This window comes from Scatophagus argus, chromosome 5, assembly GCF_020382885.2.
Source record: "Scatophagus argus isolate fScaArg1 chromosome 5, fScaArg1.pri, whole genome shotgun sequence".
Lineage (NCBI taxonomy): Eukaryota > Metazoa > Chordata > Actinopteri > Scatophagidae > Scatophagus > Scatophagus argus.
Window position 1 is genome coordinate 19,745,018 of NC_058497.1, and position 25,475 is coordinate 19,770,492.

At 41.1% G+C, this 25,475-nt stretch overlaps 1 protein-coding gene across 2 annotated transcripts; it reads left to right on the forward strand.

Annotated features, from left to right (window-relative positions):
* The first annotated feature begins 1,072 nt into the window (after positions 1-1,072).
* On the forward strand, positions 1,073-16,326 carry hnf1ba (HNF1 homeobox Ba). Of its 2 annotated transcripts, XM_046389494.1 has the most exons (10): positions 1,074-1,836; positions 3,788-3,987; positions 4,285-4,546; positions 4,641-4,864; positions 10,933-11,087; positions 12,303-12,429; positions 12,521-12,703; positions 13,185-13,303; positions 13,695-13,739; positions 16,047-16,326. In XM_046389494.1, the coding sequence occupies exons 1-10, from the start codon at positions 1,457-1,459 to the stop codon at positions 16,065-16,067; spliced, it is 1,716 nt and encodes a 571-aa protein (XP_046245450.1). In that variant the 5' UTR covers positions 1,074-1,456; the 3' UTR covers positions 16,068-16,326. The 2 variants fall into 2 exon arrangements, with proteins under 2 accessions (XP_046245451.1, XP_046245450.1); XM_046389495.1 differs by lacking the exon at positions 13,695-13,739 and having other exon boundaries at positions 1,073-1,836.
* Positions 16,327-25,475: the final 9,149 nt, after the last annotated feature.

Consider the following 25,475-nt stretch of genomic DNA (forward strand, 5'->3'; position numbering starts at 1 on the left):
TTCCTCCCCAAAATACTCCTGTTTCATTACATTATTGACTGTAGCCCATTCATACGAAGTCCATATTTGAAAAAAACGTGTTTAACAAAGTTTGCAAAATACAATTCAGATGGCTTTGCTGGAACTTTTAGGTGGCGCTGCACCTGATCCATTGGTTCATCTCTCCGTGTTGGTTTCAGCGCTGTGTTTGAAGGAGGATAAGCAGCTAAGCCAAACTTTATTAGTGTTTTATTTACAGAACTGCTCTGACAAGGTGAAAAGGTGAAGCTCAACGCAGAATGTGAGCCCTAATAACCTCATTCTTACATTAATGATTAAGGGTTTGTTGAACTCTTTGAGTGGATTGAACGTTTATGGGTGTTTGTTTTTTTTCTTGTTTTTCATTCAGTAATACAAGGAACCCGAATAGTTTATGTTGTGTCAACTGTGCGCAGACAGACAGAAGAGACAACTGGGGCCAATTGGACTTTCAAAGGGATTTTTCCGTCTCATTTTAGAGGTTTGTATATAAGTATATCACATTGTAGCTCCGACCTGGCTTACATTTTAAATTAGACGTGAACAAAATGTTTTATTACTGTAAATGTGAATGTGAATTAATTTTGCAAATTGCTGGAGAGTATTAGTAATTACGGCTTACTGTTTTGTAGAAAACACGCTTGGTAACTTGTTAAAGTACACGTCAAACCATTTCTTCTGACCATAAAATTAAAATTTAAATGCATAATCTTTGTTTTTAATGTGATGTGAGACTATTTGCCTAAATCTAATGAGATTATTTGGCTTCACTAAAGGAAACAAACGCCTCATTAACACCTCCACGACTATCTTTTCAAGTAATAATGGGAACACATTAATAAACTACCTGAGTAATCATATAAATACGCGTATAATGAACAGAATCAAAGTAGATAACTATAAAAGAGCGTTACTTGTACTTCTTCAGAACTACTTCTAGCAGGCCTTATAATAAAGCCAGCCTACAATAAAACCACTGTGGGGAGAATTAGATCCAGCGATGTGTGCAGCTCGCCCTTCTTAAAAGTCTTTATGGCATATACAACAGGGTCCAAGGTCCATGAAAGTTTTGCTGATAAGGGCAGCCAATAAAAGCAGCAGTGCAGCAGTGTAAACACATGTCTGCCTCGGCCCAGAGCGGGCCTTATTCTGTCGATTTACATAAGGCTCCCATCAGCCGGCCCACTCATTATCATGTTTTATATCCCCTGCACTCAGAAAGCATCATGGCAAAGCAGCTCCATCCTCCCCTTCAACAGGGAAGTGAAGCAGCTTCTCGGAGCAGGTGTCAGTAGCTGGTAACTCCCCACAACACTGGACTAGACAGGAAGAGAGGAACTTTATTTGACTTTTTCTGTTATTTCCCCATCCATCCATCCTCGCCTTTTTTCCCCCCTCTGCTGTAGCGCGCACCCAGCAGGCCTATGTTGTGTTTTTAATGTTCTCTAAAATGGTATCCAAGCTGACATCCCTGCAGCAGGAGCTCCTCAGCGCCCTGCTGGACTCAGGAGTTACCAAAGATGTTCTGATCCAGGCCCTGGATGATATGGACCCAAGCCCGTCGGGATTTGGAGTAAAACTGGAAAGCCTGCCCATGTCGCCCGCGCCCGCTCAGAGCAGCAAGATGAACGGGGTGGACGCCGACTCGAAGCCCGTCTTCCACACGCTCACCAACGGCCACGGGAAGGGCAAGCTGTCCGGGGACGAGGGCTCCGAGGACGGGGACGACTACGACACGCCGCCGATACTGAAGGAGCTCCAGTCGCTCAACACGGAGGAGGCCGCCGAGCAGAGGGCGGAGGTGGAGCGCATGTTGGCGTGAGTTTTTCTACCGAGTGTGACATTTTATTAAAAGGTGTTAAACCAGGTGAAATTTAGTAAAAACAAACCAACACAAAACACAGTTTCACGCGAAAGTGAAAATTTGCGCTCCCACGAGGTTATTTAACTCACACCAAATTTTATTAATTTCTTGGTCCTTAAAACTCTGAAATAATTTTTAGAAAAAATCATTTTTACATACTAAAAGCATTTTTTCTTGTTTGTTTACAATTTTAAAATAACCCGCCACGGCTCGGTTTTCACATTCTGGTTACTAATTATCCAGATGGATTATTATTTCTTTACCTTTGCAAAATATCAGCTGAACTTTTGAAGCTATTTATTATTAACTATACTCCACCTCTCAACGATAAAAATCCAGCAAGGGGCTACATGAGGGGAAAGTGAACCCACAGAACTTCTGGCTCTCAATTTTGGATCAAACATGTTTAATAGGCTAAATATAATTTAAAAATAATGATATTGGTGATGATCATAATAAAACCGTTTTTTCAATTTCATTTTTTTCGATATGTCAGTGAACTCATCACGACAACATCTTAATTTCACATAATGCCTCTAATTCGTTTTTTATTAATCACGTCCACTCAAACCACTTGATTCACTGTAAAACTAATATTTGAGGCCGTAAGAGGACCGGAAGAATATCAAAACTAACCCACGTGTAGTTTAGTTATTATTAATTTTATTCTATAAATCATCAACTGAAAGATACACAGTGGCGTGTGATTAGAGTGAATGGAGATCTGGTTATTCATTGTCAAAAGTTATAAACTAACATCTCCCACTTAACCCGCAGACTTAGATGCAGGCCTCCACATTCTCCAAAACAAACAGACGTGTGTAGATTTGCTATAATTACCAATGTCGGAGTGTCTGGACCTGCTAATCTCTGATTGCGGGCCGAGGCTCCATTTTACGTCCCACTTTTTTCTTACACTTTCGTGCTGTTGCAAAAAGAAAATTAAAATGGACGTGAAGGTAAGAACATGCACGTTTTTCTATCTATACGGACCATGCAGACAAATCTTATGTGTATACAAGTGAATGCAATTAAAATATAGCCTTCAAATGATTTTTTATTGAGTTTGGAGATGAGGCTAATATGTTTAATTTTACAGACGTGAAAATCCTGACCTCAAATTATCATTTGACTATTGAAGAACACCTGATTTTAGCATGACAAATCAATTTATTTGCTTTAATCGAGTACAAACTTTATTTTTAAAAAAGAAAATTTATATGTGCCATAAAACTCTTGTGTTTTATGGCACATAACATTTTAACTCATGTAGACGTGTGGTTTTATAGATTTTTTCAGTTCAGTTAGAAAATCTGACAAATATTTTTATAGCGCCTGAAGTTTTTTTGTGTGAAGTCCTGCCATGCCGTTTTTGACTCCATTTCATTTTTATTGTACCTGCTTGCTTTAAATTTAAACAAAACTTATCTGTTCCAAGCTAGAATTATGTGTTCAGGCTACAAATACTAAGTCCAAGTTTCTCAACTTGCTCGGATCCACTTGAACTAACCTTTGAAAATATTTACAGCCTATTGAACGGGCAACGGTGATAAAGGGGTTGTCTGTGAGAGGACTTATTACCGGCACAGCACCTTTAAACTCCAGGCCTTGTAACAGTGAGGCTAAAATGAAGGAAGGAAAACATTTGTGTGTGTGATCAGATCAGGTATAAATACACAGCTTTTAGCAGGAATAAAACTACCTTAATCCTCTAAAAATCTTCCTCCTCACAAGAAGCATTTCTTCATTTACATTCGTTTTGACTGACCAAAAAAAAGGTTTATTTCACCCATAATATTCAAGTAAAGGTGGTTTTCACTCTTAAACACTTTCCTTTGAAAGCCGTATGTAGTTCAGCGGTTAAAATGAGAGTGCTTTCTGTTCCTGTGTTTTATCTGAACCCAGAGAGGACCCGTGGCGTGCTGCCCGCATGATCAAAGGTTACATGCAGCAACACAACATCCCCCAACGGGAGGTGGTGGACATCACAGGACTGAACCAGTCTCACCTCTCCCAGCACCTCAACAAAGGCACGCCTATGAAAACACAGAAGCGAGCGGCCCTCTACACCTGGTATGTCAGGAAACAGCGGGAAATACTCCGACGTAAGTTAATATTTGAGTTTCTCATAGCTTGGCCCCGGCCTGTAATGTGTGATTGGCAGCAGCACGGTGCTTTATTTGGCTTTCAAACCTGTTGTTATATCAAGTTGGAATGGATATTTTCTCAGCTTTCTGGATGGTATAAACATGCACATACAGTAGTAGTTAAGTTTTCGTAATGTACAAAAAGGAAAAAATATGATTTATTGTCAGAAATTTCCACTGTCACGTGTCTAATTAACCTTTCCTTTTGTGTTTTTGCTTAAAGTTTTATTGAATCTACCTCTTCTTATTTTGCAGAGTTCAACCAGGCAGTACATGGTTCTGGCAACAATATGACAGACAAAGGCAATCAGGATCCGGTGTTTTTTTTCCCAGAGTTCAACCCGTCCGGTCAGGGTCAACCTGGTGATGAGCTCGGCAGCGAACCCTCCAGCAAGAAAATGAGACGTAACCGTTTCAAATGGGGGCCTGCATCCCAGCAAATCCTGTACCAGGCTTATGAGCGGCAGAAGAACCCCAGCAAGGAGGAGCGGGAAACTTTGGTAGAAGAGTGCAACAGGTACAAAATGATGCCTTCCTGAACCTACCTAAGAAAATGTTACCCTTACCAATATCAGCAGCAATTTTACATCTTATACGTCTGTTTCCTGCAGAGCCGAGTGTCTTCAGAGGGGAGTCTCCCCCTCCAAAGCTCAGGGCCTCGGCTCTAATCTGGTCACCGAGGTGCGAGTCTATAACTGGTTTGCCAACCGGCGTAAAGAGGAAGCCTTCAGGCAGAAGTTGGCCATGGATGCCATCACTGCGCAGCCCCACAGCATCAACCCTCTGCTGTCACATAGCTCACCACATCATCCCCAGGCCAGCGCTTCACCTCCCAGTAAGACACCTGATGATGTTGCTTTGCATGCGGTTCAGCAGTACAGAGAGCAGACAGGATGTGCAATGATGACAGATTTTTCTTCCCTTAAAAGAGCACTCCAAAGATTTATCTTTGAGCTTCTGTGTCACTGGACCTGTCATCTGCGCTATCCACATTGCAACTTGACCGCTGACCGTGTGGTCAGTGATTTGGGTGTGTTATGCTTGTAGTAGCTAAAGTAGTCTGTTAAACTTTCTTGCCCGGCACACCCAGATTTGTTTCATTTTCCAACTTGCAGAATCCAAGCAACGGCGACTAAAGTGATATGACATTTTGCTCTCCTTTAATTCTGCGCAAATTCTCCACGTATATTGAAAAGTCCCAGGAAAATATTTCCTAACATCTGCTTACAGAGGAAATTGTAGGTGCTTACCCCTAAATTCTACATAATGATGCAAAAAAAACTAAACTGGTTTAGTTTTCTTGCATGTGAAAATGTTGTCAGACACAGTTAGAAGCATAGTTGATGTGATCAGAGAGGCAGAGAAAGAGGGGACAAGTGATAAATGAGCGTGAGTGAGTGAGCTAAGCAAATGCCATTGTTATTCTGATCTTTGAAAACACACTGAGAACAATCCACATTGTACCTGCAATCTCCACTCCAAAGTCAGCATGGAGAAGCATGACACAAAGGGCAGCAATCCTGTGACAGGACAGGGTCAGGCCAGGGTCAGGGAGGGGGGACAGACACATCCCGATTACCTTGCCATAACGCCGTCATTTCCACATTTCCTCCTCCCATGCAGGTTGCTAATGACTCTGCTCAGAGAGTTGCCAAAACAAGGAAATGCTGGGTGTGTTATTGCTCTGACCATTTCACCCTGGCCTGATGTTTGCACTCGGAGTAATTAGTATTGACTGAGTCTACCTGTTGTATACGACATAAAAACAAAGCTGATAGGCCTCAAAGAGCATTATCCTCCATGCCATCACTCACCTTCCATAAAACTGTGATTTGAGAGACTCACTCAGGGTCTATTGTTGTCCTCTCGTGTCCGGACACGAGGCGAGCTTTGAAGGGAAAACAAACTGTTTGCCTTGGCTTGCTCTTTTACCTTTGGATAAACTGGTCCCACTTGTGGATTGTCTGTTTGCTTGAGGTTTTGAGGGTTTTTATGTGTGTGTGTGTGTGTGTGTTGCTCAGAACACCTGACCAGGCACTGACCTCAGGTTGCAATGCCAGAGGGGTCAGCGATAAGGTTGCAGAATGTAAAGGTCGGTGCATGGTGGAAAGCACTTTGTTCCCCTAAAAATCCTTCAGCTGGCTGCTTACAAGGTGTCCTGCTGGCATCCTGCCGACAGCATCAGCTGTTTTTCAGTGTCAGCCCCTGGCCTGACAATAATATCCCAGCAGGGTGTCTCATTGCGTTGCTAGGGTACGGTCTGTATTATGCATGCTTAATGGACAATTAAGATCCTTTGCTACTACATCTCCCAGGCCTTTGATAAGGGGCTCCTCTGACTTCTACGCTCTATACTCTACCTCGGCAGGAGGTCCTATTGTCCATGGTGTATTAGAAGACTGCAGTGACTGTAACCTAGGTTCATTTATCTCTGCTGAGCCTTGAGGAGGACTGATTTTAAAGCCTCCCCCATCACCTTTATGGGCACTAGTATAGTTGCTGAGGCTGGGTGCAGACTTGGAGCAGCAGGAGCTGTCCACTGGGGTATTGGCTCTTTTCTGGCCAGACAGGACTGATGACCCCTTCTTCGCCTATAGAGAAAGCTAGTGAGACCCCCTCCACAGAGCGTCGCCACACCTTCAGTCATATGGGAGAGGTCGCTGCTGGGTCAGATCAAAGAAACTCCTCTTACTTTGGGAGTTTTTATTGAGTCTGTTGCAGTTCGTTGGCCACTCAGTCAGCGTGCAGTCTGTGATGTGGAGTTTTGGTTGTGACTTTTCTAAAATTTTCACAAATGCAATGCAAAAGATCTCAGCCAGATTACAAAGAGTCTTAGCTTGGATATGTGAGAACCCACCTGTGTTTTCCGATGCAATATTTACCTACTGTTCATCCACTAATAACGTTTACTGAGCTCAAGTAATCCATCTTATTTACAGGTTTTAAGAGTTTAATCTCCACCCACAAGTTAGTTAATCTCAATATGTTGACTGAATCTTAACTTAGGTGTATGTTTAGTGTTTGATTTTCTTGTGCTGAAATAATTTAAAGAAAAGATCATCTGGTGAGGTGGAAAGTGACTAAATACATTTCACCATGTACAATACAAAAATACAATATCGAATTAAGATTAAGGTATGAGTGTAATATGTATAAACGTATATGTTTGTAATAATTGTAGCTTAAAGCATTCAAAAACTAATTAAAATTATCAACAGAATGTGTATAAATAACAGTTTTTATTTTAAGTCGAGGACTTTTAGTATTGTGTTGCAGAGATTCCTACTGAAGGTAGCATACTGAACAGCTCCTGTTTCACAAGCTTTTCTTTACTTTTTTAGTCAAATAAATAAATAAACAAAATAGACCCACAAAATGTCAAAAAAGGCAATACTCTTACACCTATTTTTAAAATCCAACTGAAACCTTGCGAATTCTAGTTTCTCTTTTTAACTTTGTTAACTCGCTGCAAAACACATTTGATCCAAAGTCGACAGAACCAGAATAAAACGCATCAGTATCCTCGTGGTTTGTCTTTCCAACTCTGAGATGTGAAAATATTCAAGTTTACATGCTGCTTTTCCAGGCTAGTAATGACAGATCTCCCTCTTGCTCCTCTCTGGCTCCACTCTTCGCCCCTGCCCTATGTGCTGTGTCTTTGTTGTGCCTGGAGTCAGAGTCCTGCTTGGAGCCTGCTGTACATCCCAGTCTGTTCATGCTCACTAGAAGGCTGCTGAGCCCGGTTCTGTTGCCCGCAGCGTAAATGCCGACACTCCCTCAGTTGTTCGAGCTCCCATCGGGACAGACTTTGTTCAGCTATGGGGCCACTAGCTGCCTGGATAACTGAGCTTGCTGTCTAACAGCAGCTGTATCCACGGACAGCTTCAAGTGTATAGTGAGCAGCAATTAGCAGTTATTCTGGTGATATGTTTGGATTGACCTTGAGCAGATGGCTAATTCTTACATATTGCACCTTTGAACCTTTGGCCTCTTGTCAAAATTTTCAAAAGATTAAAAAAAACAAAAAAGCGGCAGAAGACACAATCTCCTTTGTGCTTCTCAGAAAAACTCTCCGTGGCCAAAAGGAGAAAAGTTTTCTCTCATTTCGTCTCCCATTGATCATCTCAGGGCCACTTAGATTTATGTTGTGACTACTTGAAGGGGACTGACCTCTTGGTACTATGTAGATATGATGTATATAAAATAGTTAAAACTAGGAGGTCCTCCTCTACCAGATAGGAGAGGAAGATACTGCTAGCATACAACATGATCTACAACCAAATAAGATATAATAAGGTCACAGGTGGATTATTTTTTAGATTATTGGTGCTTTCACTTAAGTCAGAAATCTGAATACTTCATCCCCTGCTGGCTATTTGGTGGCTGAGGTCACCATAAAGTTGACTTGTTGCTGTGTCAGCTGATCAGCATCGTTCTGCACGTTACAAAACTGGCAGACTCAGTAGATACAGTAGTGGGGGGTATTATCCATGGACTGAGTTGCTTTCCATCACCTCAGGCTAGCTTAAAACAGGACACACACACACACAGAAAAGATGGCCTAACTCTGCACTTTCCACTACTCTGAGTCTCCAGGAGAGTCACAAAGAAAAGACTGGATACGTCCTGCAGAGACCCAGGAGGTCTGTCATATGCAGGGGCACTACAATGAACACTGCCTGGGGTTGAGGAGGCAGGCTTTGATATTACATGGCTCACACAGGGAGTGAGAGCCTTTCAAACCTGCTGAAGGTCCTTGATCCCACTCCTCCTCTGAAGTTCTCACCCTCCCCCAGCTCTCAAAAAGGACTCCTCGTCTTTTCATGGATTGTTAGTATAATCTTAGTGCATGCAAGTAATGCCAGAAGTGTGACTTATATCTGCTTAGACCACAATATATTAGAAACCAGGAATCTTTCTTCTCTCTTTAGATTGTGGAGGTCCTTACCCCAGGGTTCCCTGCGCTTAGAATTACTGCTGAACCCAAAGAAACAAAACTGGCTTGTATAGCATCCTTTTCTCCCTCTGACACTTTAAGAGGTCGCCCAGTACCGAGATAACTGCCTTTTTATGAGTCCTCTTCTATGGGGGTCATGAGTCCAATAGAGTGCTTTATTGTTCTGCGGCAGTGTTTACAAGGCACGGTTGACTGTTGTGGGGTTGCTACTATGTTGCAGAAAACAATATAAAGTCTGTGGGCTGAACAAAATGGTGGACAGGTACTTAAGAGGATGAAATATAGCTCTCTGGCTTTGCTTCAGACATTGTGGCATCTGTATTTTAAGTAGGAGCCCAAAGACAGTTATCTTAGCTTAATATAAAGATTTGAAGCAGGGAGAGATATCTAACATGGCTCTGTCCAAAGGTAAAAAAGCAAATAAACAAATAAATACCTGTACCAACACCTCTTGAAGCAAAAGTTTGATGTAATGAGAGAAAAGGTCTTTGCCAGTTTGTACCACAGACCTCACTAAAGCCACGGAGAAACAGAATTTGTTTTGAAATCATTTGCAAGATCATGTATCCTCCTGTGATGTATCCTAGACCCATCGATACATGAATCCGTACACATCCAACAACAGGAAGACAATTTTGTAGAATTTTCTCCATCAAAAATAATGGTCATTAATTTTCCCTGACACCTGAATGTTCAGATCTGCGAACACATCCTGGTCCAGTTTCCAGCAGCGACAAGAAATCAATGCCACCCTCACATTTAGTGTCAGTGACTCTCCTTCTTTTATCTCAAAATGGCTGTATATCAATACTTCCTGCCATGTCTGACTAACCTCAGTGGGGCGTTCAGGCTCACGAAGCTGGGTCAGGGACAGAGGGCTCGGGAAAGATGGAAGATCTTAGTGCAAATAGAGTCTGTCTCTACACTGTCACTGAGGGAGGGACGTCTCTGTGAGGCTGAGACCACAGGATAAGAATGTGTTTAACACTGTTTGGAATTGTGTAATGTTTACTCTCTTGGTATCAGAGGGGGCCTGCATCAGCAAACAGGCATTTGATTGTCAGTTGTGGTGGGGTGAAGCATTCCTCTGGGCCTCCAATGAGAGACAACAAGAAGTCTAGACACAGGATTAAGTGATGTCATTAAAAGAAGGATTTAAATGAAAATATGGTGCAAAGAAAAATAACTGAATACATGTTCTCAACTGCTGTACTTTGGTAGAATTCTTGGCTACTTGTTTTAGGTACTTATATTTTCCATTTTCTCCCACTTTCTACTTTTTACTCCCTTACCCTGGCAGGTTTACTTTAGAGTTTTAGGAGTTTACATTGAAATTCATCTAATAAATGTACAAAGTACACTGCTAATATTGTTTCATTTGGGCAGTACAATTATCCGATACCTTCCCTATAAGCTTTATTTTTATTTCCGTCCTTTCAGATTTTTCAGGTGACCCCTACCTGGGAAGCACTGGATTAAACTATTGAATCCTGTATAAAATAGTTGAAAAGACTCCCCCTCAGCCAGCTACATCAGTACTTTAGATTTTGAATGCAAGATCTACTTTGTTAAGTAAAGGGGTCTTAGCATTTCTTTCCCCATTGGTGAAACTTCTCACTGACGTAACTGTGGACGTTGTCAGTGGCGTTTGTGTGCTGATCAGAGAGTCTGCTGGGAGTTTTGCCGTAGTGAGTGCGTGTACACAGTTCATGGCCTTGGCTGAGCTACGCAGATAGCAGCAGTGGACTGGTTAGTGTGTTTGTTTGCTCTGTCCAATGCTGTCTGAGTCAAAGAGCAGGTGGTTTTGTTGGAGAGACAGCACTGTTGCTCAGCGCAGAATGGAGCTGATGCCGATATCTCTCTGCGCTATATCTGCTGTAGTTGTAGGATGCAGTGGTTGTGAGCCAAAACAAGTGATACTAACTGTCTGTCTGTCTGTCTCTCAGTGCGTTACAGCCAAGGCCCGGGTGAGGTCACCTCCTCCACGACCATCAGTCACCACAGTAGCAACGCGATGCCATCCAGCCAGTCGGTTCTCCAGCAGGTGTCTCCGGGAGGTTTGGACCACAGCCACAGTCTGCTGTCACCTGACACCAAGATGGTGAGTGAACACACCTGGCCCTCATGGCCTCAGATTAGATAAGACTCGGCCTGCATTTAGCATAAACGTACAAAGCAGGTTCCTGATCCTCCTCTCCCATGGACCCACTGGCAAGAGCCAACAATTAGCGCATTGTGCTGCTCTGTTTGAAAGGTGGAGCCGGGGTGGCAGGCCATGGCTGGCCTAGCACACAGCCTTCACCAGAGTGCGCCAGGCATGTTCATCACTCAGCCAATAAACCTGACAAAGAAACATTCTGTTCTTATTGATTAAATGCCTCGCAAAGAGGAGCCACAGGTGGAGCGCTGCTTGTTCTCCCAGAGAAATGACGCCAACATTTGATTATACCTAATGTTTTTTTTTCTGCTTCAGAGTTTCTCCCTTCTGCCCTAGTCCAATATTTGATCAGTGACAAGGAAAGCTGCACATGAACGCATAGCTTTTGGGTAGTGGTACAACAATACCTCAGCAATACTTGCTGTATGATGTGTGATTTATTGTCAATATATTTGTCGCTGGAGCGAAATTAAACTTTCGTAAAACACAAGGATCAACCATTTAAACCGCTTCTCTTGTTCATGGTCAAATATGAAGCCATGCAATTGAAAAATTGAAAGCTGTTCACTAACTTCCTGGTCGAATGAAAACACTTCTGCCTTTTGGAGCTGCACTATGTGAAATGATCACAGCGAAGGCAGACATTGCAGTCTGACAGTGGGTCAGAGCTGTCAGTTTCTTATCTGCAGATGTGTGTTTGGTCCTCTGTGGGCAGCAGGCAGCAGTCAAATAGACTCAGCCCCTCTGAGTGGGAGGATTTAGATTCAGGCAGCCATTGCTGTACATGGAGATTTGTTGTTTTCTCACTCTTGGTTTGTAAGCATAAACCAATAAGCAGGTACAGTGTGCTACACAAATTCATACTTCAATGCAGTTTTTTTTCTCCAACTTTTCTTTCTTATCACTATTTGCTTGAGTGCCATGTATGAGTGGAGTTACACAAGCGTTAGCATTATACAAAAGAGTCTGAACTATGTCAACATTTGTGTGCATTGTTTGTCGAGCAGTCAACATCTGTTTCACTTTGAAAATAGATTTATGTGAATTTACATAGCAGATACTCAAGCTCTTACAACTTGTGCTGTAGCCTGTTACAAACAAATGTTACAGCAATAAAACAGCGCTGTAATCTTATTTATGTCCTTCATCTTTCCCCAGATTTCAGGTTCAGGTGGAGGACTTCCTCCAGTCAGCACATTGACCAACATTCACAGTTCCCATCACAGCCATCAGCAGACGCAGAACCTCATCATGCCTCTATCTGGAGTCATGGCCATAGCACAGAGTGAGTCCACCGTCCTTCCACGGGACAAACACAGAAAGGAAGTTACTGTATTGTGACATGGTTTGACTGAGGTTTTTCCGTGTCTCACTAGGTTTAAACACATCACAGTCTCAGACGGTGCCAGTGATCAACAGCGTGGCGGGCAGCCTTGCAGCGCTGCAGCCGGTGCAGTTTTCACAGCAGCTCCACAGCCCCCACCAGCAGAGCCTGATGCAGCAGTCTCCCAGCCACATGAGTCAGCAGCCATTCATGGCTACTGTCACACACTCGCACAGTCAGTAACTCTCAGTCCTGCTCTGGTCTCCTTTTGTGCACTAGGCCCCAGCATGTTATATCAGCTTGTGGCTGTTTAAAAGCTACAGTCTGTGTATTAACCTTAGTCACAGCTTTAAGGTCATGAGTAGTTCAGACCTGAAAGGATAAAACTGTTCAGTGTTGAATAATTGAGGAAGAGTCTGAAAAAATAAACACATACACAACTATGTCCAAATGATGAGAGAAGAGGAATCTTCTCTTGTCTCTCAATGCAGAAGTAAAACATGAATGCTCCACTCACAAACACTAGACTTTAGATCAGATCTCATTTCTCTTGATGTTTTCAGGAATTATTCGCAACTCAGCATAAGCATCCCTTTTTTGTATTTTGAGCACTGAAATGTGACATTCTGCTGAAAAAGTGCTGCCTCGAGCCTGATATCAATCTTCAGAATGTACTAGTGTGGAAATCTAATTATCCGTCTAACTTTCCTTTGCAGTGTATCCTCACAAGCAAGAGCCACCGCAATATACCCACCCGTCACGTTTCCCCTCAGCCATGGTGGTCACAGACACCAACAGCATCAGCACCCTCAGCTCCATGTCCTCAAGCAAGACGGTCAGTCTTTAGGCCACATCATATCACACTCCAGAGGCCACAGTTAGATGCACACTCCCATCTCTGCCTGCTACTGTGGGTTTTAGATTGAAGAAGTCAACATCCCTGATCATTATGGGGGTATCTGCATGAGAATCAACAGTAAATCTGAATTACTGCAGTAATTTCTACATAGTGTGACAGATAGTACTGCCTTGTCACCAAATCTATGTCATACTTTGATCAGCTCACTCATTAGCCACTGATACTCAAAAATCTACCCACCCCACACCCTGTGATTGAGAGAAACAGCACAATCGAAGCACACACTAACAACAGGAACCAGATTATGACAAGGAGAAGTGTGTGTGTTATGATTGTGTGTTGACTTGTTTAATTCCTGTCACATTAGGATGCTCCTGTAAACAAGATGGTGCAACTTGGGGGTCTCTCCTGGGTAAATACAATTTTATCAGTTCAGTCACTCACTTTAATGAATAAAATCACCAAGTCAAATCATTCAAGCTCTTTTACTTGCCGGAGCTTTTGTTTGGGGCTGTGGTCGACATTCAGACACTTTCAAATGGCACCAAACTATTAGATAAGACAGATATACAGATAGTTAACTCCTCAGAATTCCTATTTCCTCTTAAACAGCTGTCTAATCAATCACCTGTTCCCTCAGCCTGAACGCCTCTTGATTAACACTGTCTCCTTTCACTTTCCTCTCCCTGATGAGAGTTAACTCTGCGATCAGGAAATGAGGCCTGCTGTTAATGAAAGTTCTCAAGCTTTGTTGTCATGCTACTTTCCTCCATGCTACAGTGAGGCCACAGCTTGGTGAGGGGGGGTGTTTTTTTTTTTTGTGGGCAATTACAGCTCTTCCTCTTTCCTACTTCTCCCTGCTCTCGGTGATCGCTCTAGCCTGAAATGTCCTCGGTGCTTTCACATGCTCAATTTCCCACGCTGAGGCCGAACACTCGTACCGCCACGCTACCACTGACAGACTGATGGGTTGATGGGATGAGAGCTCAGAGCACAGTGTATTCTCTGTGGAGGAAGGAAGTGAACAAATGTCTACGAGGCTGTGAAATAGGCACATATTGGCCAGGGACAGTCAGCTGTTTGTTGCCACATTTGTGCAAAACAGTGCAGGTATATGCTGGGGTGAAATGTGGAGCCAATAAAAACACACAGTAAAAATCTGAATTTCTAGGATTTCAGAGATTTCCAACTGACAGATCTACTGGCTCAAACTATTGTTCTGTCATTTGATTAAAATAAACTAATTAATTTGATTGATTTAAAAAACTCTAACAAATTACATATTATATACATAATCAGGCACAAAACAATACAGAAAAATAGTGATATATCAGTACTTCCACTACTATTTATGGCAACACAGTTGGTGGTTTCTATGATGGACTGTGTGTTAAACAACATTAAAATAATTTAAAAAATGTGCTGTTGCAGCTAGTCAGCCAGTGTATACTGACAGGAGAATGAACCTAACATACATGTTTTTTATAGCAGGTGAAAATGGGGGCACCTGGATTTGACTATGCACTTTAGTTTATAAAATGTTAGAAAAACAGTGAAAAGTACCCACAGTCCAAACCCCAAAATATTAACTTAACTATAATGCAAGACAGACAAAAACATTTTTTTCCATTTTTGGGAATCTGGAATTATCACCTTTTTCATTTTTTTTTCTTGACTAAAAAGTACCAAATATAAAACAGCACAGCACTGAAAACACAAGTAAAACACAAGCAAGTACAGTATTACTTTTTTACTTTCAACCACTGGCATCATCACCCTGTGACATTTCACAAACCCATTTATTTAGAGAGCAATTAGTCAGCAGGCCCTCCCAGGTATTTTCTTATCAGGACTTTATTTGGATGGGGCAGACTTTTTCTCATGACAAGACCAACAAGCCCAGGCTTTAAACACTCATTGTTTACCATGAACCCTCCATTATACCTGCATCTGTTTAAAACTCACCTCTGCTAAGAGCCCGGCGTCTAATGACTCGAGTCTCAGCTACAGGTCAGCTTTATCAGGTGACGCTGTTTGCTGGTTGTAGGGTCACACCAGGGTTACCTGCCTCCACCCCTGCAGAGGCAGGACAAAAAATAAATTCCACAAACAATCCAAAAAAGCAAGCATTTCATGGAGGCGAGGCTTTTGAAAGTCAGGAGAAGAGGGATGAGGAATGTATTTGGTCAGGTGTGGCACATGAAGGTGCAGGAGTGATGAAAGTATTCAATTCATTTACTTAAGTAAAAGTAGGATTGACATACAATAAAAAATACTCCATTACAAGTAAAAGTCCTGCATAAATATGAAAAGCAAAAATGGACCATATCAGTGTTAAATTACTGCATGATTTTATTGATGAATTAACATATATACAGGGTTTTAGAGGCTGTGGAGTTGATTATACTTTCTACATGTACCAGTTTAACCAGCCAACCAACAGTGCATCATATATTATAGGTCTGTAAAGTAACTATAGATGTTAGATAAATGTAACGGTGCAAAAATGTATTGGAGAAGTATAAAGTGGCATGAAATAGAAAAATGCTAGTAACGTATTAGTTCCTCAAAATTGTACATAAGTAGTACATGACGAATTGTACTCAGTTACTCTCCAGCCATGGTGATGCTGCACATTATACTGTATATACCTGTGTTACTGGACAGATTGTATTTATTGTTTTATGTAATGCGGACCTCCCTCTCCTCTTCCTTTCAGTGTCCTCTTCAAGCTTGGTGAGAGTGTCCACCTGACTTCCTCGGTGCCCGGCAACCCGAGCACATTTTTCCACCTTCTCACCGTGGTTTCCATGACACTTCTCTTAATAACCGGCAACGGCGCGGCTGGATGATGAGTCAGTCAACAAACGAGAGGAGTAACGACGGTGGGCCAGGCGGTGAATGAAGAGAAATGGTCGTGGATGAAAACGAAAACAAAAAAAAAAGAGAGAGAAAAAAAGAAACTCACTGCACCTGAAAGTGAAGAGACTGGATTCCCCTCGGTTGCACACAAATGATCAACAAGGATGTATGATTTTCACACAATCTTTAAAACAGTATTCAGTTTTTTTTATGCCCCTTTTTAAAGGAACAAAGACCAAGCACCCAAGCACCCAAAAACTGATATGGACTTGAATGAAGGCTCTGGGACAAGTTATATTAGACTGTGATTTAAGGTGGAAATATGAAGACACACTGAAACTAATAGAGACAGTAATCAGCTTCTGTGAAGGCTGAAAGACTCAATGAAGACGGTTCACTCACAGCAAGTTACTGGACGGCTTTGACAGCTACACAAAATCGCCTTGCACATGAGCAGAACTGTCAGACAATCACAATAATCTGTATTGATCTTCTTACTGGCCTTTAAAGGAGTCTTCCATGTTATTCTTTCACACTCAGTTTACTGTGCTAGCACTAGTGCAGGCCCTGCATGTCAATGTCCTCCGTCGCTTGAGGGATTCCACATGTCGAGTTGTTCAATGTGTATACTGTGATTGAAAAGACTTTGACAATCGTGAAAGGACTATGCAATGCATCTATAGAAGTATGCAATGCTTTGTATAACTGGATTCTGCACAGAACTCCACATACTTGAGACTGGAAATGAATATGCACTATCAGTGAAGACACCATCAATTATTGTATATTGGAGCTACCTGTAAAATAATATGAATCTAGAGGTCTGTGCGACAAATATGCCAAAGAGTAAGAGTGTAGCTGTAGGTACGACTCCTATTTGTCATCATGCCTCAAAAGTTAGCCTGCCGTATCTATAAACCAGCTTTGCCTTGGGGGGACTGACTCACACTCTTTTAACATGGCCCTTCCCCTTCTTGTTGTTTGCACACAGGTTCAGGTGAATTTCAGGAATGGGACTCACCCTCCTCTTCCCTCCCTCTCCCACTTCCTGCTACAATGTGAAGAGATGCCAAAATAAAATAAATATTTCTAATAACTCCTCATCATAAATCATGGTGCAGGACCCCCTAGTGAAATAGAATGAAAATATTGACAGGTATGCAGAAGCAAAACAGCCTTCTTACTCTGGCATTTTGTGAAGGAGATAGGCATGAAAGAGGACAATGTTGTGACAGCAGCTGCTCTAATCATACAGGAATCCACAGAGACTGAGAAATGAAGGGGAGAGGAGCAGCTGCTGTGGGTACAGGCGCCCACTCAAACACTGTCAAGGCATGTCTAGATATAACGTGAAGCTTACTATGGCGTTCAATCATTCACATGAAGACTATTGGACTATTTGTGCTTATTAATCCAGAGTAGTAAACCATGCAGACATTAAGTGTAGGTTAGCTAGCTAACGGATGAACCGGCCATGTCTGTGTGTCTGCTCAGCCTCTGACTGAACTCACCAGTAACTCATCCAGGCTCTCTTTACGTTTTTAGCCTACCCCTTCATCTCTGATCATGTTTATGAAGCAGTCACTAACCGGGATATACAGTCACATCTTTCCACTGACTTCAGTCTGAACACAAAGCTACAGTTTAGCTAGCTGGACCAGAATGGGAAAGGTTGACACGGGAACCAAATTTGGCTTCAAGAATAGGTTTAGTGAACCACAAAGGCCATTTTGACTATCAAATCCCGAATGATTTAAATGTTGCAGATCCAGTCTCCTGTTCAATATTAGGTCATTACGTTGTTATTATTATGTTAGTTGGTCTGTGACTGTTATAGGCACATCAACTGCCATCTGATCAGAGGGCACTCATACTTGTGTGACAGGACATGATTTTTTCTCCTCCTAATGTATTATTTTTGTATAAAATTGAAACCAATCATAAATCATTATTTATACTTTCTGAGAAATATTGATATTTCAAGTAAAAGTTTTTTTTTCCAAAATGAATTCATGGTATGATTATTTTGTGTGCAACATAGATAGATAAATAGATGGAGTGGCTCAGTGCATTCAGTTTGTTTCTGACCTCTACAAAGATATTAAGGTGTTGCTATGTGCTAAGTAAACACTCTCTTTGAAGTTCATAGATCTGAAGTGCATGTTGCATTTTATGCAACAAGTGCCCTGAACCACACACATTTGAAGTGTGACATGAATATTTTTGGACTCTTTGACCTGCTATGGCTCATCTTAACAAAATCTCACTGCAATTGCATCTTTATTAAACAAATTTTATCACTACTTGGAAGCAGGAGAAACCAGTGGGAAACACAACACTGACACAGACATATTATCGACCTTTAAGTCGCTTATTTGCACATCTTGTAGTCATACAGCAACACTATAATTCATTTGGAGTCGTGTTTATGACCTCCTGATGAAGTTCAGTATTCACTCTCTTTTAGCTGTTTCTAGTGTCCACCAATATTTCCCAAGGGAAAATACGTGTCTGTTTACCTGCTAAACAGTCCGCTGCATTCACGAGGTAGTTGTTAACTTGAGTAGGTTGTGTATTGTGAGTTTTTAAAGCCTTTTTAGCTGAAAGCATCTGCCTGCTGCAGCCAAACAGTGAACAAAACAGCAAAACAATAATAATAATTATTATTATCTGGACAGCTAAAGAATGAGCAGAAACTCACTATAGAGCTCTGTACAAGTGAAACCTGTCACTTCACACATTTTCATCTGATGGAATGAAAACATTCAATTTGCTTTGAAGACAAAGCCTTGAAACTTAAGTTTTGCAGGTCTTGGTGATGCATCCATACTGCTTTTCTATCCCCATGCTGACCTGCAGCCTCCATCATGGAGCCCTGCTGAGGGAAGCCTTGTAATCCACTGATGTTGCTCTATTTGGTTTTCAATGGGGCCTTTGATTTTCAGACCCAGGAAGCCTCTAAAGATCTGACCAAGTCCCCTTTACTCTTTTCTCTAAAAGAAACTGAAGTACTTGGAGACTCATTAGCATTTGTTAGAGTTTGAATTACAACGCTAAGCTCTCTAAACATGACATTTAATTCAGCAGTGAATCAGGGATTGAATACAAACTTGATTCACTAGGCACTGTATAATTTTATGACTGCAAACAGAGTTTATTTTACTGACCAATTAGTATAGGATAATATATAGTATAGCGTTATAGTATAAGGCTTAGTGTATTTATGCTTTAGTTGTGCTTTATCCTGGTGCATTGTGAGTCTTGTTACTTGAGGAATAATCACACAAGCATGAGGTTTATTATTGTTTTCCTTTTGTTTCCTTTTCAATTTGTTCTGTCCCTACAACCTTCCACTAACTTTGTATCAAATACATCTGCATTTTTAATTTCTCAGCCATTTGATGTTTTCATTACATATAATATGCCCATTATCAACCTACAGTGGCCCATTATGGAGCTGATTCAAAGTTTTGCGAGTAATTAGGTACACAAAGGTAAAGTTTTCAGGAGCTGCAGTTCTGTTTTAATCACATAGAACTTCTAGGGAAAATATTGTTTTCAATGTGATATGATCTTTCAGCAGAGGGCACTGTAATTGCAGACTACACCAATATTATTGATTACTAAGAGGAAATTACACACTGCTAATTCAGGGGTGATAACATGTGGTGTTACTATAGTTTAAGAATTAAATTATCCTTTATTATCATTTCTTTTATAACTAATCTCAAGGTGAGAAACTAAAATCTGCAGCTCTTATGGTCACTTAAAGTACAAATGTCTTACTTAATATAGGGCTGGTGTTTTGTAAGGTGTCTGTGTTCAGGATCTGTTTAAACTCACAGAAGAATTCATTTGTCCACATGTTGAACAGCTATCATCATCCAGTAAGTTGAACTGAAGTGGACTTCAGTCTCCAGGACCTCTGAACCAGGACTTGATTGCGTTTTTCCACCTCCTTCTCAGCTCTCCTGTTCAGCTTCCACCTGATCAAAGGGGGAAACTCTCAGGGACTCTCCCTTCACCTCTCCAGCATGTCCTCAAAAACGTTTGATGTTCATCTCTTCCCCCATAATTCAAACTAGTTCATCGCTTTTTAATGGACTTAAGCCTGCACCAAGTTCAAACCATTGTAAAACTTATAGCAATAAAACTATAAATGCAGGCACAACAATCACTGAAACTGCTGCTGCACTGTTACTGCCACTAATATGAGTTCTATTGCTATTATTATGCAAATGTTAATATGTCTGTATGATGATATGGAAAACAGCTTAGGTTGTTCAGTTACAAAAAGATGATATCAGCCGATACCCAAGCTGTCTAAAACCGTCTCCCCTCAACAATGTCCTTCAGCTGGAGCGGCCGGGCTGGTCATAGTTCAGTAACTGCTCCAACTGCTGCCGTGAATGACATTGTTAACTCACTTGTTAAAAAGCAACAATGTGCTTTGTAGCTCTGACCACAGCTTTTGGTAATGTAGATCGTAACATTTTGCTATAAGCTGCTCTCTGTGTGTTGTAATGATTCCTTCGTTGGATTATGACATCTTTTTTATGGTGGAGCTTTTACGGATTGTTTCAGCCTACTACTGATCGTTATGATCTTGAGGGTAATCGTTACAGTATTGATAAAATATATAGTAGATGTATATTATGAATTGCTCCACACAAGTGAAACAATCTGCAGAAACTTAGTAAAATTAGGTATAACTTTATCTCTAATATCTAATAAATTTTATATTTTATATAAAATAGACTTGGCAGCGTGTTTTAGCAGTATGTGTTTATGTTGAATATATATTCATGTTGTATCTCTCATGTACCTTTATCACTTAATATGTATTCTAATATTATGTAGTCACTTCAAGCATTGTATATTGTAGGTAATGAGGGTGTCATTGTAAGGCAATGGGCTTCCCTGTTTTAATTAAAGGCAAATTTAATGAAATATTCATGCAAAGTTGAAATGTTGACATCACAGTAACAATCTCAGTCTAACTAACATAACACAATTACTAAACTACTTGATACTATGTCATTTATCCTGTATATCATGTCTGATAAGGTTGTCTTGTATGACGAGTACACCAGCATAACAGTGCAAATTATGAGTACATATGAATATACCACACAGTCATATTCCATTAAAAGTATTATTTTAATTCCTGAAAGAAATTTTGTAATTGACAACCACAATGCAAGACATTTGTTTTTGAACATAAATTTCTGCTTGGATACAGCTGCAAAATCCAACCACTCTTCACTGTCTTTACATTCAAGAGAATTCAGCCAATTTTGTAAGTGATTTCTTTTAAACCTTTATTTGTACAAGGTAAGGTGGCTGAACGTGAGTTTTCAGCAACTCCCTCTTAACAGTTTTGTAGAAAGACAGAAACAAAATAGACTAAATCAATAAATAAATCTGACAATAGGGTACAAGCTCAGTGAAAGCAGTCACAGAGCGGCTGGCAGCAACAGAAACAGAAGAAGATGACACCTTGAGCGCATACGGTGAGGAAGAACGTAACTCTGCAGCTGCGGTGTGCTGATGGCGACCGGTGGATTCAGCGCTGTCGAAGGCTCGAGAGGTCAACGCGAGGAGCGAGCTGACACCCGGGGAACGGGGAGACAGAAAGTGGAAGCTGCAGGGTGAATGTGACCGTGTGTTTAGCAGAGCCAGAAGAAAGAGTACTACATCAACTCCAGCTGAGGCCCAAGGGGTTAATGGATAAGACTACCCAGCAGGGGTCAAGGGTCAGGAGGCCACTCTCTGCCAGGGCTAATTGGTCACTGCGACCAGGGTTAACGCCAACCTTTCTATGGAGAAATACATGCGCATGTGTGGAGCTGCTGTGACAGGAGTCTTCCATCAAAAGGCCCCTGATCAAGGAGGCTTCTGTTGTGCTCTCGCACCATCAGGGAGATCAGTCAGGCCTCCGTAGTAACAATCAGTCCTGTTCAGCATACATCGCCACCAGCACCACCTACAGTGACAGCCAGGCTGCACTTTGGTGGCTTTTCATCTCATATTATTTCATTTGGCACAACAAACAGAAACAGAAAACATATGTCAGTAATAATATCTTTAGTTCGATTTAGTCCTGAATTATAGATTACATACTTTATTATTAAATTGATTTAGTATTAAATCCTGTAATTTAGGAGGTGGTGCTTAGTCTAAATCAAGTATCAGAAAACCATTCACTATAAATATAATACATGCAAATTTCCTAGAGTATTTCATCAGTATGCAATTGGAAAAATGTAACATTTCTTTCATAGTATTAGTCGAGGCAAGACAGTAAGCCGAAGAAGAGATTAAGAAATTAAGAAGAGATTATTCAGTGAAGGCATTTTATCCAAATTCAGGTTACTTTTAATTAATCAACAAAATAACTGACTGAGACAGCCTCAACTATTCAGGAAGATGAACATTTTTAGACGTCCTGTCAGGAAGATCTCCACTGATACTTCATCCAGACTGTTCAGACTGCTGTTAGAAGTCTGTTGCAGGACAGCAGACTGTGATACACTGCTAATAAGACGGGATAACGCACCCAACAAATGAGACATGTTTATGATTCTTTAGGTGGGATTACACCTGAAAGAAACAATATAGCTTAAATAAGTATTGAACATGTCCTCTGAATATTAGGGCCACATGGGGTGTTTCAGATGAGCCTGTGCAGGCAAAAGCAAGAGGCTATTTTGACCTGTTTTGACTAAATTCGCTCAATTTGCATCTGAGGCTGAAAACCTGCAAGGACCCCTGGTACAGAGGAATCCTGGCAGATTGATGTTGTCATGCTGATGCTGTCACAGGCTTGATGTTGGACAGGTTAATGATTTATGAGGAATAGTGGGATACCCAGAATGGAACCTGGGTTAATGTTCACCTTCTCTCGCCAGACCTCCTCTCTAGGGGGGCTGCCCACGGCCAGTCCAGAGCCAAACGTCGAGGGGACGTGACTGACTGACTGACTGACTCGGCAGGCCTCCAGCCAAACCCGGCACACACAGCAGGGATGGGAGCCCACGCTCTGCTCTGAGAGGCCTGTGAATGGACTCAGAGAAGAGGACGGGACGAGAGACTGAAAATCCTTTACAGTCTTTTCAATGAGTCCCAAAAAAAAGCAGTAAAGAATAGTAGAAAATAATCTGAACTGTTGGAATGAGCTTACATTAACAAACCAAATACACAGGTGATAAATAAAGTCCTGTTCTCCTCAAAAAGCTTACCTGAAATGTACTGAGAACTGACTTTTTAAGTGAAGTAAAAATAAAATTTGGAGATGAACAAGAGTTTGACTTGAAGATGTCATCCTGTAGGGCTGCAGTCAGGATTTAAGAAACTCCAGTCACGAGTTCAAGTTCCTCAACGCATCTCCGTCTCTTCATTTTTTATTATGCCAGTTTGGATGATGCTTGTATGTTATCTTGTTGTTTCTTGTTTCATATTTTCCTCATTCAGCCAGCTGTTTAATCACATTTTCTCTGGATTGTAAGGTGGGGTGGTGAGATTCTGAGTACTTCACAGTTGGTGCTAAATGTTTTTTTGTTTTTTTTTTTTTTTTGGATCGGATATTTCCAAATTCAAATCAGAAACTGCACCCATTGCATGCTCGATGCATTGGGCAGATGGATATGTTTCTTTAAGTACAAAATGGGTCGATACATGATGATATTCCGTAAAAGTAGGACATCATACTCTGTAGGCAAGGCTTTAGCCAGAATTTTAAAGTCATGAGCCGCCCCTTTATTTTTCACTAGCTGTGGCTCTTTAAGACCATCATTTGTTTTTAAAACTGGCTAATCTTCCTTTAATTGTTAGTCACTCTGAAGCCTAAATGGTTGCATTCGTCCCTCTGTCATGTACATGGACTCTGAATCATTGCTGCTGAAAAGAGCTGAACTATAGGAAAGGTTGAGGGCAGATCAGGTGATGGATGGCAGCGGGGCTTGTCATCCACTGCCTTACACTGCTCTCATTAAGCTGTAAATCTTTCACAACAACACACGCTAAGACAATGCCAGAGAGAGCTTTTCCTTGGTGCTCCACCTTGTCAGTGGTGTAACAATGAAATTGCCAACTGAATCACTTTGTTAGGACATACAATAGCCTCAATACTTCAAGTAGCCAGTAAAAATGTTGGAAAAGACATCAAGGAATAGATGGGTTACAGTTGGCTTGAAATACAGCAAAGAATAAAAATAGGCTACACAATTAGTGTAGCATATACAAGTAATGAAAATGAAAATCAAAGATAGTATCTAATGACACATTTCAAACAAACCAACCCAAGAAAATAAATGTTGTAAACATTGATTACCATATGAATTTAATTTAATTAAGATATACAAATATTGTATGAGGGAACATTGATCATTAAAAACTAGGCAAAATTTTAAACCATAAATTCCAACATGTATTGTGACAAAGTCTAAAGACGTGGTATAGAAGCATAGGTGGTGTGGGGTAAAGATCTGGTGAACTTCATCTGCCCAAAATTCACACTAAAATAAACTCTATTTGAAGCAGGTGTGGACAAAATTTGAAGATGCTGAAGAGAACTGTAGAAAATGTGCATCAAAAAAGTATCTAGAGTGTTGGCATTTGGCGTATAGCAGCAAAACACTACTTTCCATAATTATGCCCCTGAAACGACAACTGACGAGTCGTCGTGTCCAACTCCTGCGTAGGTCTTTACAAACTGCAAATAAGCTAAACACCGACATCTACTGGAAAACTACGGGTATTGCAGCTAATCACCTGTATTTGGGAATTTGCTGCCCTGTGCTGTGCCTCTCAGGTAATTCTTCCTGCCAAGGTATCATTCCCTCTCCTTTTGTCAAGCTTGAAGAAATGTATTACAAGTAAAAGCAGCCCCTCATCATGCACCAGGAGACCCCTGGCAATGTGACGATATATTTCTAACTAGATTACTTCAGCATTACTGTGTAGTTTGTATGTTACAGTTTTTAGTGTTGGCACAGCACTAAAACATCATATGTTTGTGGTGTTGCTGACCTGTGAAAACCTTTCATGAACAGTTTTGTTTTCAGCCTTGTGACATGCGTTTTCAATGAGTGTTTTGTAATACTCATGTGGAGTAAAAAGTGCAATATTTAAAATACAAGTTTACATGAAAAGAAAAAGCAAGTGCCTCAACTTTGCACATAAGTACATTACTTGAGTTACTGTACACCGCCCCTCTGTGAATTAAAGTGTGGCGCTGGAGCAACAACATGGGAGTAGGAAGTGAGCTGTGCCTGACAGACAAGTG